This window comes from Mchenga conophoros, linkage group LG14 (assembly GCF_057382185.1).
Source record: "Mchenga conophoros isolate Kocher_MC1m ecotype Shallow Benthic linkage group LG14, M_conophoros_male_GT1.1, whole genome shotgun sequence".
Classification (NCBI taxonomy): domain Eukaryota; kingdom Metazoa; phylum Chordata; class Actinopteri; order Cichliformes; family Cichlidae; genus Mchenga; species Mchenga conophoros.
Genome location: NC_140539.1, coordinates 33,215,099 through 33,227,117, shown reverse-complemented (window position 1 = coordinate 33,227,117; position 12,019 = coordinate 33,215,099). Strand labels below are relative to the sequence as shown.

Below are 12,019 nucleotides of genomic sequence, written 5' to 3'. Positions count from 1 at the left end.
GATAAAACATGTCCTTTCAGTTATATTATTAATAAAATGGACCTACTTATGTTTAATACTTCAGAGGGAAGTAAACATAGATGAGCTGAATATAGTCTCATATATGACTAATTTAATTTTAGCATATTGAAAGTCCTTCTATCCTTCTAAGAGTGTTTTTGAGAAACCGATGGTAAAAAATTTAAGCCACCAGATGTCTGATTTTCTTAGCAGTTAAAGCAATCAGAAGTGCATCTGTGTTTCTGAAAGAGTGTTGCATTTATCGTCTGTAATCTACAACGCAATTCCCTCAGATCCCCGCGGATCTACACTTAGGCACTGAAATACCTGCAGTGTCTTTTGTTGCTCATTTATAGATTGGCACCTTTGGAGAGTTCAGAGGTTTCTTTGTGGAATGTTAGCCACAAGCTTTATGCACGAGTTAGTCCCAGGGGTTCTGACAACAACCCTTTCAAAACAGTTTACGTTAGATGAAGAAATAACTGGGATTGTTATAGATTTACACTACGCATATATGATGTGTAACATTACAATAGGAATAAGTATTTCATTTCCAGTGTAATTGACTAAAGTGTTGCTGAAATGCCTGAGATAATTCATTTTTTGATTACAAATACTTTTAAAGGACTCATGAGAGCAGGAGCACTTATCAACTATTCATTTGCAAATCACAAATTTGCATTTGTTTCTATTCACAGTAATTTTGAAAATCTTCACCTTTAGTGTCATAGAATAAATATTGATGGATAAATTCTGAAATAAATGGGACACCAACTAAAACATCACTCAGACATTTATAAGTTGTTAAGAGCTAAATACTGCATGACAGTTTATAGTAACAGTGGGGGTTTTTGCCAGTTTTTTGTGTATCCATGTTTATTAGTCTGCTGGTCAGATCAGAGAATCTTCCATCACCCCAGTAGCTTTTAGACTTACAAATAGATGAGAAGACATTCTAACCAATACCGGCTATGTTAAGGTTGCAGCCAGAGTGTAATGCAACATGAATCTTCCCTCTTGATGGGTGGCATTCACTAGTCTAGCTGTAACCAAACCCAAGAACAACAGTGGCCTGTTCAATAATTCAGGTGAGTTGGGGGCAACTTAAAAGGCCTGATAAAAGCGAGAATCAAAGCATGTCTACTACTTCTCAGACCTTGGCTAACAGTGTAAGGCTGAGATGAAATCAATGGCCAGTGGTAGAAGAAAGGGAGAGTGAATTTTCCTAATGGCAGGACAATTACAAGAGCTATTTAGCCTGACCCCATTCCCCAAGATGAGGACTAGGGAAGCAACCAGCATACCGGGCGATGTTTTGGCCTGATAGCTGCCAGCTCCTTTGGGAGTCTGGCTACATAGACTCTGCCCATTTGCTAATGATGTTGGAAAGGAGAGGGGCAGAAGTAGAAAGCGATCCGAGGTAAGATGAAAAGTGGGATAAGTAAGGATGACTACCTTGGTGCTATCCCATTCCTGCGTCTTGATCTGGGTGCGAACTAATTCGTAGGATGGCTCCATGGCCTCTGTGCTTGGTTTGCGGTAGCCGGGGATAACGTTGTACAGTTGGAAGCCAAAGGTCACCAACCAGCTGTTCACATCTGCGGGGGAAGGGTCAAAACAAATGATATACATATTCTATTAGTAGACACAATCGTTTGTGGCTTCAGAGGAACTGTGAAGAACTGTGAGAATTAATTTGTTGAATCTGAACAGTTGACATTTTGTGGGCGAGACTGTTTCCATGAAACGCTCCTACCTCGGCCAGACCGCTTGATTTGTTTGTGATAGTGGAAAGCTATGCTAAACACTCAAGATAGTTGTGATAATTCGTGTCCACTCCTGCAGGTGCCACACTAATGACACGCAGTTGGGTTACGGAAATGCCAAGTGACATCTGAGAGTGCCTGCTGTGCTGATAATTATATTCAGTAATTTGGTGTCATTTCAAGGCAGCCAAGACTTCAACACGAGATATTTTGAAGACTCAGCGGGCTCCTCTGCATTAATTTCTCTCTAATGAGATGCTGAAAGAGAGGAAAGTGACGTGTCTGAGATTTAAATACATCCAATCATGATAATGTGGTTCTTCTAATAGCAGCCACCGACACTGTGGTTATAGGTGCTGCTGCAGTCCCCTATAGCATGCTGTCATATTTTATGAATATCACAGAGAAGGCTACAGGTCTTAAGAGAAGCAAAGCCTGTCCAACCTGATCGATTTCTTTCTCGCGCCCTTCCATGTGTTTGTTACAGACAGCATCATTGCTGTGACACTCGGGGTGCAAGTCTCTCACACATTGCCGCTGCCACATTGTGGCACCTGACAAAGCTTTTTTAAATATGAATTTGTTTGAGGACAATGAAAGGACCCTGGCAATTTAGTGAGAGGAATGTAAATGTCACTGCTATCAATCACAATTGAGGCAAACCCACTACAATATATCTATCTAACAGTCTATTTAGCATTAAAATGCCATTGAGCCCCTAATGGTGGACTATGATGCTGAATGCCTTTGTGTTTGCAAAAAGTGACTACTCCGTCTCTCGGTATTGTCTTCAGGTTATTAAAGGATAAAGAATAAAAGGTAAACACATTATTATTCCTCCACAAAAAGGCATTATGGAGTAAATATAATGCAGCATGAACACATGAGAACTTATACATTCATTTATGACAGAGATCCAGCTACTGCTTGGTTTAACCACAAGGATTTCACTGAGTATGTTGTTTTCCTTCCGGCAAAAGAGGTTGATACAACCAACAAAGATTTGTATGGTTTGTATGGATTCATTGTGCTCACCTTCTCCACCGAGGTGCTTTCACTGCCATTTACCCCCTCCCCACCACAAAGAACCAGGATATTTCTGGAAAAGGACCTGAATGCTAAACAACCGAAAGGGCTTGGCCGTATAGCATTGTTCCCTTTGAGCATTTTCAGAGTGATAGCTACTGGGCACGTACATAAGCAAGTATACACGAACACACATACACGAAACCCCCCCACACCTCAGTTTCCCAGCAAGTGAGTGCTTAAAATCCTCCCAAACACACTGCTTTTGAATTTAATTCTGGCAGGGTCTGTTCTTCCAGTTGTGTGAGGTTGTTAAGAATAAAAACATAACAAATTTGACAGAAAAACCTGGAATAACTATTGTGCGCTTCAAGCAACAACAGTCATACACAGGAATGAAGGCTAATATTTGCTTGCTCTCCACAACCAAGTTATAAGCATAACTGATTGCTTTAGCAGGACTCACGTAAATACTGTCAACTTCTATTTATATTCAATTATTTGGATACAACTGAAAGTATTTTAAGTCCTACTCACTTTCACTTAGAATTGTTACAGGAAGATTCAGAGAAAATCTTGCTTTTGAGCATCAACAGAAGCAGACTGCACTCAAATCATTTTCTGATAGAAAGTTATAATTCCACAGTAAGTCCTTTTCTTTATGTTTGCAATGTTTCCACAGATTGCCTACATTTTTTAAAGACATTCATTTAAAGGTTATGATACTTAAAATGAATGCCTCTTTGTTTGATCATCAGTAGAATCCAGCGAAACTGCACTGAAGCTAACTTCCTGTCCTCTAAGGTTAGGTGGACTTGCGCTTTATTTTTTCTTAAAATTTAATCTTCTAAAGCCATAAAGCATATAAAGTCTGTTAAAAGAACTTACCTGTCATGTAGCACTTTATCTCCTCGTTATTGCTGAGAGGATTATTATTCTTGAACATGTACAAGTTGAATGGCACAATGTGGTTGCTGTTGAGACGTTTCCAGATCTCGTGGTCTGGTGTTGTCCAGCGGCCAGCAAGGACATCATAATCCCGCCTGCCCATGTGGACCAGTTTGCTAAGAGGCTCATACAGGCCTCCTTGGTAGCCTATTATGAGCTGCAAACTGGGGTTGGTGTCAAGGTAAACTTCTCCAAAAGCCGTATGGAGGATCTGCTTGATCATGATGCCTGATCCACTGAACACAGCCAGTGGCGTGCCTATGTTATCACACGCCACGTAAAACTCATCCCCACTGCTTAGCTCCATGGCAAACAGATGTCCCTGCAGGTCATAATACAGTGAGGTGATCTCAGAGCTGGAGTGATTGTACATATGGGTGACCCTAGTGGGGCTGGACAACTCAGCATAGAAGAACTGCAGGTGCTGGCCCCTGCTGCTTCTGCTGGACACCCTCCTGCCGAGGCCATCGTAACGGTATTCAATGCTCCAGCCGCTCACTTTGTTGTACACTTTAACAAGCAGGCCAGCAGAATTATACTCAAAATAGTCATTCCCTCGCTGCTTAAGAAAACCGTCCTCATCCATCCTATACTGAGTATCTCCCAAGCGAGTAATGCGGTCCCTGATGTCATAGCGTAGTGGTGTGAGGCGTGCGCTGTTTCCAGGGCTGAGAAGGTGTAAGTTGCCATTAAGGTCATAGCTGTACCTCCACAGAGGCTTGTCATTGATGGAGACCACTTGAAGTTGACCGTCAGCATCGTACTCGTATGTGTAGCGTGTCGTGTTGGCATAAGGCCCAACCTTTAGCTCCTTGGCCACCACTCGCCCCATATTGTCATACTGCACCATCATCCAGTACATGAGTGAGCGGAAGATCTCATATTGGACTTCCTTCACTCGCCCGTAGGCATCAAAGTGTTTGGTGTGGGTCATCACTGCTGTGGTTATAATTTGATTTATGTCATAATAGATTACTCCAAATTTACCAAACTGCTCTGTTTTGCCAGATACGTCATCGTAACGATACAAGTCAATTGGCAGCGGTTTCTCATTTATGACAGCCTGCATGCTAGTGACGCGGAAACTGTTGTCATACACATAGTCAAACCTAGCGTTCACCATGCCCTCTTCGCTGAATCTGAAAATCTGCCTGTCAATCAGTGGACCAATCTGACGGTAGCGAATGGTGCAGGTAAAGCCTTCACTCTGCAAGTTGACGGTCTTTAGCATGCCTGCCACTTCATCATAGGAAAAACCAATTCGAGTGGTGTCATAGAGAATCTCCAGAAGCTTAGCAAGCTTTCCATATTTGTAGATGATCCTGCGGCCTGTACCCAGATAGGTGGTCTGCAGCAACTGTCCATCCTCACTGTAGTCCTGGAGCACTGAAGCGTTACCTTCAGGGGGCCGGTAGGTGTTTCTGTAGTAACCAATGGAGCGGGAGGTCTCTAGAGTCTGCCGTGCTACGTTGGGCATGGTCACAGAGGAGAGCCGATCATTTTTGTCAAATTCAAAGATATACTGCCTTTGGCTGTAGAGCAGCAGCACCATGGACTAATGAGAAGAAGAAACAGAGGATTTTTTGTGTTATATTAATAAATTGTAAGACTGACTGCATTCAAATGCTTCACTTTGATATATTTTCTGTTACACAAACACACAGTCCTAAAAGCTGTTACAGAAGCACAATGTCTGACACAATAAGACAAGATAGAGATTAATTAGAAAATTGCTACCGTTATAACGTCTAATACCAATAACACAAAATGACAGGCAATTTGTCTAAAGCGATAAATATTACGCAAGTTTGTGTCAGTCCAAATCTAATTTTCATCATGAACACAGAGTTGCTGATACTCCACTGAAATTAAGATTTCCTTAAGAGATGATTTCACAAGCTGCTTCTATTTTGCTCATTTGTCAGATCTTTTAATCCAAACAGTAGGAAGCCAAATTTTCTCACCTAAGCAAATCTAAAATTTACATCTGTGCCTGTCTTAGACCAATAAATGATGAGGTTGTAAAGCTGTCACAACAGGCGGCATCGAGAAATTGCTCAGAGGTTGCTATGACTAAAGACTATTAACAAGGTGACTGACTGCTGTTCATATTATATGCCTAAGCTACAGAATAACAGCTCCTCACCTCACCCAAACAGTCTTGCCTTCAATTAGTCAGAAGAAAGTGACATTTCACTCTGTTCTTTTCATCAGAGCTATTTCAGGCTGAACTTTGCTGTCAGACTTTGGTAACAAAGTATGTCTTCAATGCACCAGACACTTTAATTACATTTTGGCTGATATCTATTCCAGAGCCTGATAGTGCAACACAAACACTTCTGTATTATTACAAGTTAACTTTTAACTCCAGTCTAAAATCTCATAACAAGTTTCTTACACAAACACACCTTTTACACTTTATCTGTAGAGCATGCCTCCAATATTATATTACATTTTTTATCTTTAAACTATTTAATCATTGTTACAGTTCAACCAATTCGTACCTTCTCAAGATAAGTGTAGCTCCAAGATTTACCATCAGCAAATATCTGGGAGGTGATTCTGCCGTTTTGGTCGTATTCCATGCGCACCGACATTGTGCCTCTTTGGATACCTGCCACATGGCCTCCAGGAGAGTAGGTGACATTGACTCCATTCAGTCGACTGCTCGGTGCCCACAATGTGGGGCGACCGGCATGGTCATAGTGGATCCGTAACGTAAACTTCCTGTGGTCATCGTAGACCTTTTCTGTTCTGGTGATTCGATCGAAATCCAACGATAGGAGGTTTCTGTTATGAACCTATAGGAGGGAACGCAGGGAGTTAGGAACACTTTATATAGCTACAGAAAATTCACCAACGGGAATAGACACTTTAAAAAGTTTGAAATTATTGAGAGGAATTGGTGCATTACTCTTCTGAGGTGGAACATTGGGAGGAGACCTTTAATCACAAAGTGATTATTTTTATATTCTTCTTTTCATAGCTTTTAATTACAAAAGTGGAGCTCTATCTCAGGACTGCAGGAGCCAGCGGAGTAATGAAATTGTAAGAATTACCACATTTCTTTGTTTGTGTCTTAGCCCGAGTATGCCTATTCAAGCAAGAAACATTAGAGTCACATTGATCATTAAATTCATTTTTAATGCTTACTGGGAAGAATTACCAGGCACAGATGACTCTCATTCTATTTTGCCTTTGCGTAAATTGGAAAAGAGAAAGAAAATCAGTTAATCTCCTTTATGACTGAACATTGTTTAAGTGAGACAGCTCTTCTGAATGTATCAGGCTTAAAACGGTGACCTTTGCTTTCAGAGCAAAACAACACTGCTCTGAAGACTGCAGGCTTTATGAGGCAGCTTCTGTGCTTTAGCCAAAAAGATCAAGCAGCAGCCCTGGCATTCTGTTTCTCTGTCAGCAGCCTCCATAAACAGAAGCTACAGAAGCAAAAAAAATAAAACAAAGAGAAGATAACAGCTTAGATTGCAGGTCAGAGCAGATCTCTGCAAAAAAAAGCATTGCTTTAAACACCATCTGGAACTTTTTGTAAAATGGGTCTTCAGAGGTCTCTGGCTGTAATTAAAACTACACCTCTGTTTCTGTAATATTTATGATCTTTTTTTCTTATTAATCTTCAGAGTGTTTCTTCAGGTGTGCTATCATTTGGCTTAGTAAAATGCTTGGCAAGGCTTAAAAACATCTTAAAATGCCTCAGAAGGCTGCTTCTGGCTACTTTCCAGATACATCCCACAGAGCAGGTCACACAGGGATTGCTGAGAAAGCTCACTTTTTCAATCTCACATTGAGGAAAGCATGCTTAGGTCTCTCATCTGTGAAGGGACAATTACACCAGAGGCAATTATTGTCACTGATACCTAATTGAGAGGATTACTTTAAGTAAAACCAACAGAATCATGAGGAGCATAAATCCATGGATATTTGGAGTGGCGTAAACTATTTGAGACCTGAGACAGAAGGAGTGAACGTACATTGGATCTGGAAATAAGAACGTGTTCTTTTGTCTCCTTCGCCTTCAAACACTGTCATAACAAGTGTCACACTTCACTGAAATGGCTACACCTTTTAGTTATTTTTTTTAAAGAATACTAGTAAAGATCCCCGCTGCTCTTGTTAAATCTCTGCAGGCAGCAGAGAGCTGATGTCTTTCACAAAAAGTTCCCAGTGCTAGAATAAGGTTTGCCAAAGTCGCATGGCATAGAAGGAAAAAGTGTCCCATAACAGTGATTCCAAGTTCCCATGAGAATGGAAACCCACTCAAGGGGAGTTATTTCAAATAGAACATCACCTCTAAAATGAATTTCTCACAGAAAGTAAAAGAGTAGAAGCAAAAAAGAGACTTTTACATTACACTCAAGATCATAACAATGATGTCTCAAACAATATCAAATACTATCTGTAAGTGTCCCTGTAAATATGTAAATGTCTATTCTCAGGTTTTATGACTACTCCAATTAATTTTTCTTTAATAGCAACAGTTCTATTTATTGTCATGCTGCAATCAAAGATAATCCATTCCATGTTTTTGGTTTCTTTTTTGTGTATCTCCTTTGAACAAACAGCCAAACATTAGAAGCATCTTGTCATTGCTATCAATACTACATTCAAAAGGATGAAGATTCTTGCAAGAGTGGAGTGGCTCAAGAGTTCTTCATTAGTGTACATTAACGAAAAGCCTCAGGACATGAAAGGCACAGCACAACAAAAACGCGTACGTGTTGTATCAAAGGAACAAATACAGTCAAGCAAAGTGGGGGAAAAAGACATCAGAAATAACACTCTCCCTTTTCTCCACCAAAAAAAAAAGCTGTGAAGTCAGAGCCACATAGTTGTTTCTTCTACTCCTGTTCCCATGGATCTGTACTGTATTCAAGATCCTCCCCTCCCTCCAGCCGCGCACTGCCACACACTCACCCAGCCACCCACGTAATATCACTTGACATGTCACTCAAGGTCGCCCAATGATTCCAGCTCTGTTCATCCCTTCTGTTCGTGCCATTAGGCTGCTCCCATTTCCTATCTCACCCCTGGGGCCATTGTCTGTAACATACATTAGTAGCTTTCACTTCCAAAGGGACGACAAGGCCATTACATGAACAGCCAATGACAGACAAAGTGGCACCTTCCCATTAGCTGTGTTGCCTCACAGACAATGTGGAAGACAACTTAACCAAAGTAGCCATTTGCCTTACAAAGCCAAGGCAAAACAATAAAGGCCACCAGATGCAATTTAAATCAGTGTTGTGCGGGTTAATGCCTAAATCCTACATACATTATGGACAAGCACTTTGAATTTGTTGCATTATGAGAGGAGACCTGTTGATATGCAATATACAAGTAACTCTTAATTTTGATTTTAACGAGAAAGTATTTTATATGTTACAGGCTATTAATCAATCCATTTTTTTCCATTTATGTAATTTAGCATCGCTTGGAGCGTATTCCAGGTGTCATGGGGCAAAAGCCAAAGTATATTGTGGACGAACAGCCAATTTATCACAGACCTAAAGCAAAGCGAGAGAGACAGAACAATTTAGAATAGCTGATTCATCAAACACGCATGTCTTTGGACTGTGGGAAGTACAGAGAAAGAAGCCATGCAGGTAAAGGGACAACATGTAAATTCAAAACAGAAAGGCCAGCCAGTGGATTCAAACCCAGGACTTTGTCGTTGTGACCACTGTACTGCTCTGTTAGGATCTATACACAGACTGAAATCACTTTATTTAATCTACTTATGTCAAATTCAGATCAAAATTAGCCTACAAAAAATGTACCAGATTGTGTGTGTGGGTGGGCTTCTACAGCTATGGGTGAGAAGATACCATATGTTCCAGAAAGTCAAATCTGAGTAATACATCCATGAGTCTGATGGCCTATGATTAACTGATTTATAGCTGTGAGACAGAGCTCAAAACAGAGCTTTATTAATTATTTACTATAATAATTTGACATGTAATTGTATTGTCATGCGGCCAACTTAACTTATGCACAACAAACAACTGAGCTTTTGAGTCGCAGCTTCTATAGGAAAAAAAAAATAGAGTTCACAATGAACCTGACACCATTAGATCTGCAGCTACACTTTTATTTCTTGTGAATTTGGATTTTTTTCTGGAGTTTGTGGTTTTTCGGCATAAATACTGCCCTATTTGAAGTAGTAGAATAACTACATGGACTGTAGCTGATGATTTGAGAAAATATGAAATAAGACACTAGACATTTAGCCTATGATGAAAAACCTTGCATAAAACCATGAGTGTCTCTTAGCAAGACAGCATGCTTACCCTTAATCTGCGTCCATACACAGTAACTTGGCCACGTGCCTGCTCCTTTCTCTGTCTCCACTCCACCAGGTTAAGGCCGTTGTCGATAGCCAGGGTTACGTTCCTCTTGCTGACTGTGGGGTTGACCGTACCAGCCAGCAGGTGGGGTTCAGTATACAGCGACACCTCCATACCATTGGCCAAAACTAGACGCAGCGAACCGTCCAAACCAATGAAGTAGCTGTTCCGAACTTGATCTAAGGACGGAGAGATGGGATGGAGAAAAACGAGTATGATTAGAAGGCAAGCAACAATCATAGCTTCTTGGAACTAAAGCAAGAGGACTAAATCTAATATCCATGTCAGTGAGGCGCAAACATAATGACCTGAAATGGCTGCTCAGCAAAAAGAAATCCTTTAGCAGCAGTATTTAACAGAACCACTGCAATAACGCAGTGGGTCTCTGACAACAAAGATCAATAGTGAGAGGTTTCACAGTGCCAGTAAAGCAAAGTTTTACAGCTGTTGCAGCAGCCTGGAGGATATGGAGGAATGAAAACTATCAAAAGCTGCTGGCTTGCCTGTGGCCACAGAGAAGGCAGGGTGAGATACGCACACGCACGCATGTGCACACACACTTACACACACTCACCCACAAGGGATAGATCTGAGCCTGTCTGTTACTGTCCCTAGGTGACGGCAGCCTGTGTTCCAGCTCCAGACCAATGACTAATGTTTCCACTGAGCATCTCATATACATTCAGAGAATGTGTCCTTCTTACCTCCTGTCAGTAGACTGACAGGGACCAGGATGAATGTGATTCTCAATATGAACAATAGAAAAATAATGGTTTGTCAGCCAGCACATTAGTTACTTGACTTCATTTAACAGAAAAAACGAACTCATACGCTGCAATTTCCTTGCGTTCATGTGTCATGTTCAAGTGGCTGTGACAGTTTCTTTGCTGTGGACACAGAACAACAATAAACACAACGTGTGGGGAAAGGCTTTTTTTAAAAAAAAAAAATCTTTTTCTTTTTCACAAAGCACCAGAGGATGTGTTGTGCTGTTGCGACAAGAGAAACAGATAGAGGCATGACTGACCTTGTACTGGCCCTTGCCTCTTTACATCATATGGACACTTTAGGGGTTGACCAAAGACTACTGGGGCAGACCCTACCTAAAAGAGGCCTCAGAGACCAACAAAGCTCAAAATGCTGCAAAAGTAGTACACACACTCAGTTCAGCAATAGAAGGGGGAAAAATACTGGCTGTCATGAAATATAGCAAACCATAACAATGTGGTTTGCTATAATTTCCTAATAGCTCACAGTGGCTTATATGTAAAACAGACTTGCATTTTTCTTCTATAAACAGCATTCTATGTGCAGTATCTTTAAGCTTTAAAAGCAAATAATTGCAACTTTTTATTATTTGGATATATTTTATTATCTTGTAATACACCTGATTATTTTTCTAGCTATAAAGCTTCTGCCCTTAATCCCTTAAATCTTAAAAGCTATCTGTTTCACAAAACTGTGATGATAGCTTGCTGAGAAGAGGGGACAAAAACAGCCAAATGAGCAGGAAAGAAACTCGAAGGCAGCACAGTCATATGCTATGTGATCACCCAGCTAACAAAGCAGACAATAGTGAATTAATTAACAGCAGATTTCCTGGCGCCACTTTCCTCACAGGCAGATGCCTAAGACAAGGTCACAACATGGAGGTGGCCACTCCGTTAAACAAAAGTGAGAAACCAGAGAGTGTCATCTCCCGTTTCAGACACAGCTTTGCGGTCAGTAGTCTAAGAAGGGATATGCTCAGAAACAGAAAGTAGAAGGGTGTATGCGTAACCCATCTTTAAAAAATTGAAAGTTGCTCCAGATTTAGTGAAGATAATATCAGATAGATATCAGACAGATACCAAAAACACCTAGAGGTGTTCAAAAACAGCCTTATCTCCTCATGAATCTTTCTCAGCATTGTATGGA

The 12,019-nt window shown here is 40.8% G+C and overlaps 1 protein-coding gene across 2 annotated transcripts in view; it reads right to left on the bottom strand.

Moving 5' to 3' along the window:
• Positions 1-12,019, bottom strand: part of tenm4 (teneurin transmembrane protein 4) — a 198,046-nt gene that overhangs the window by 4,657 nt on the left and 181,370 nt on the right. For both annotated transcript variants that reach the window (XM_085244029.1, XM_085244030.1), the window contains 4 exons: positions 10,046-10,281; positions 6,245-6,541; positions 3,681-5,295; positions 1,456-1,598 (listed from right to left, as the gene is read on the bottom strand). In XM_085244029.1, coding sequence (XP_085100155.1) covers positions 1,456-1,598; positions 3,681-5,295; positions 6,245-6,541; positions 10,046-10,281 — 2,291 coding nt within the window. The remainder of the gene's footprint in view (positions 1-1,455; positions 1,599-3,680; positions 5,296-6,244; positions 6,542-10,045; positions 10,282-12,019) is intronic.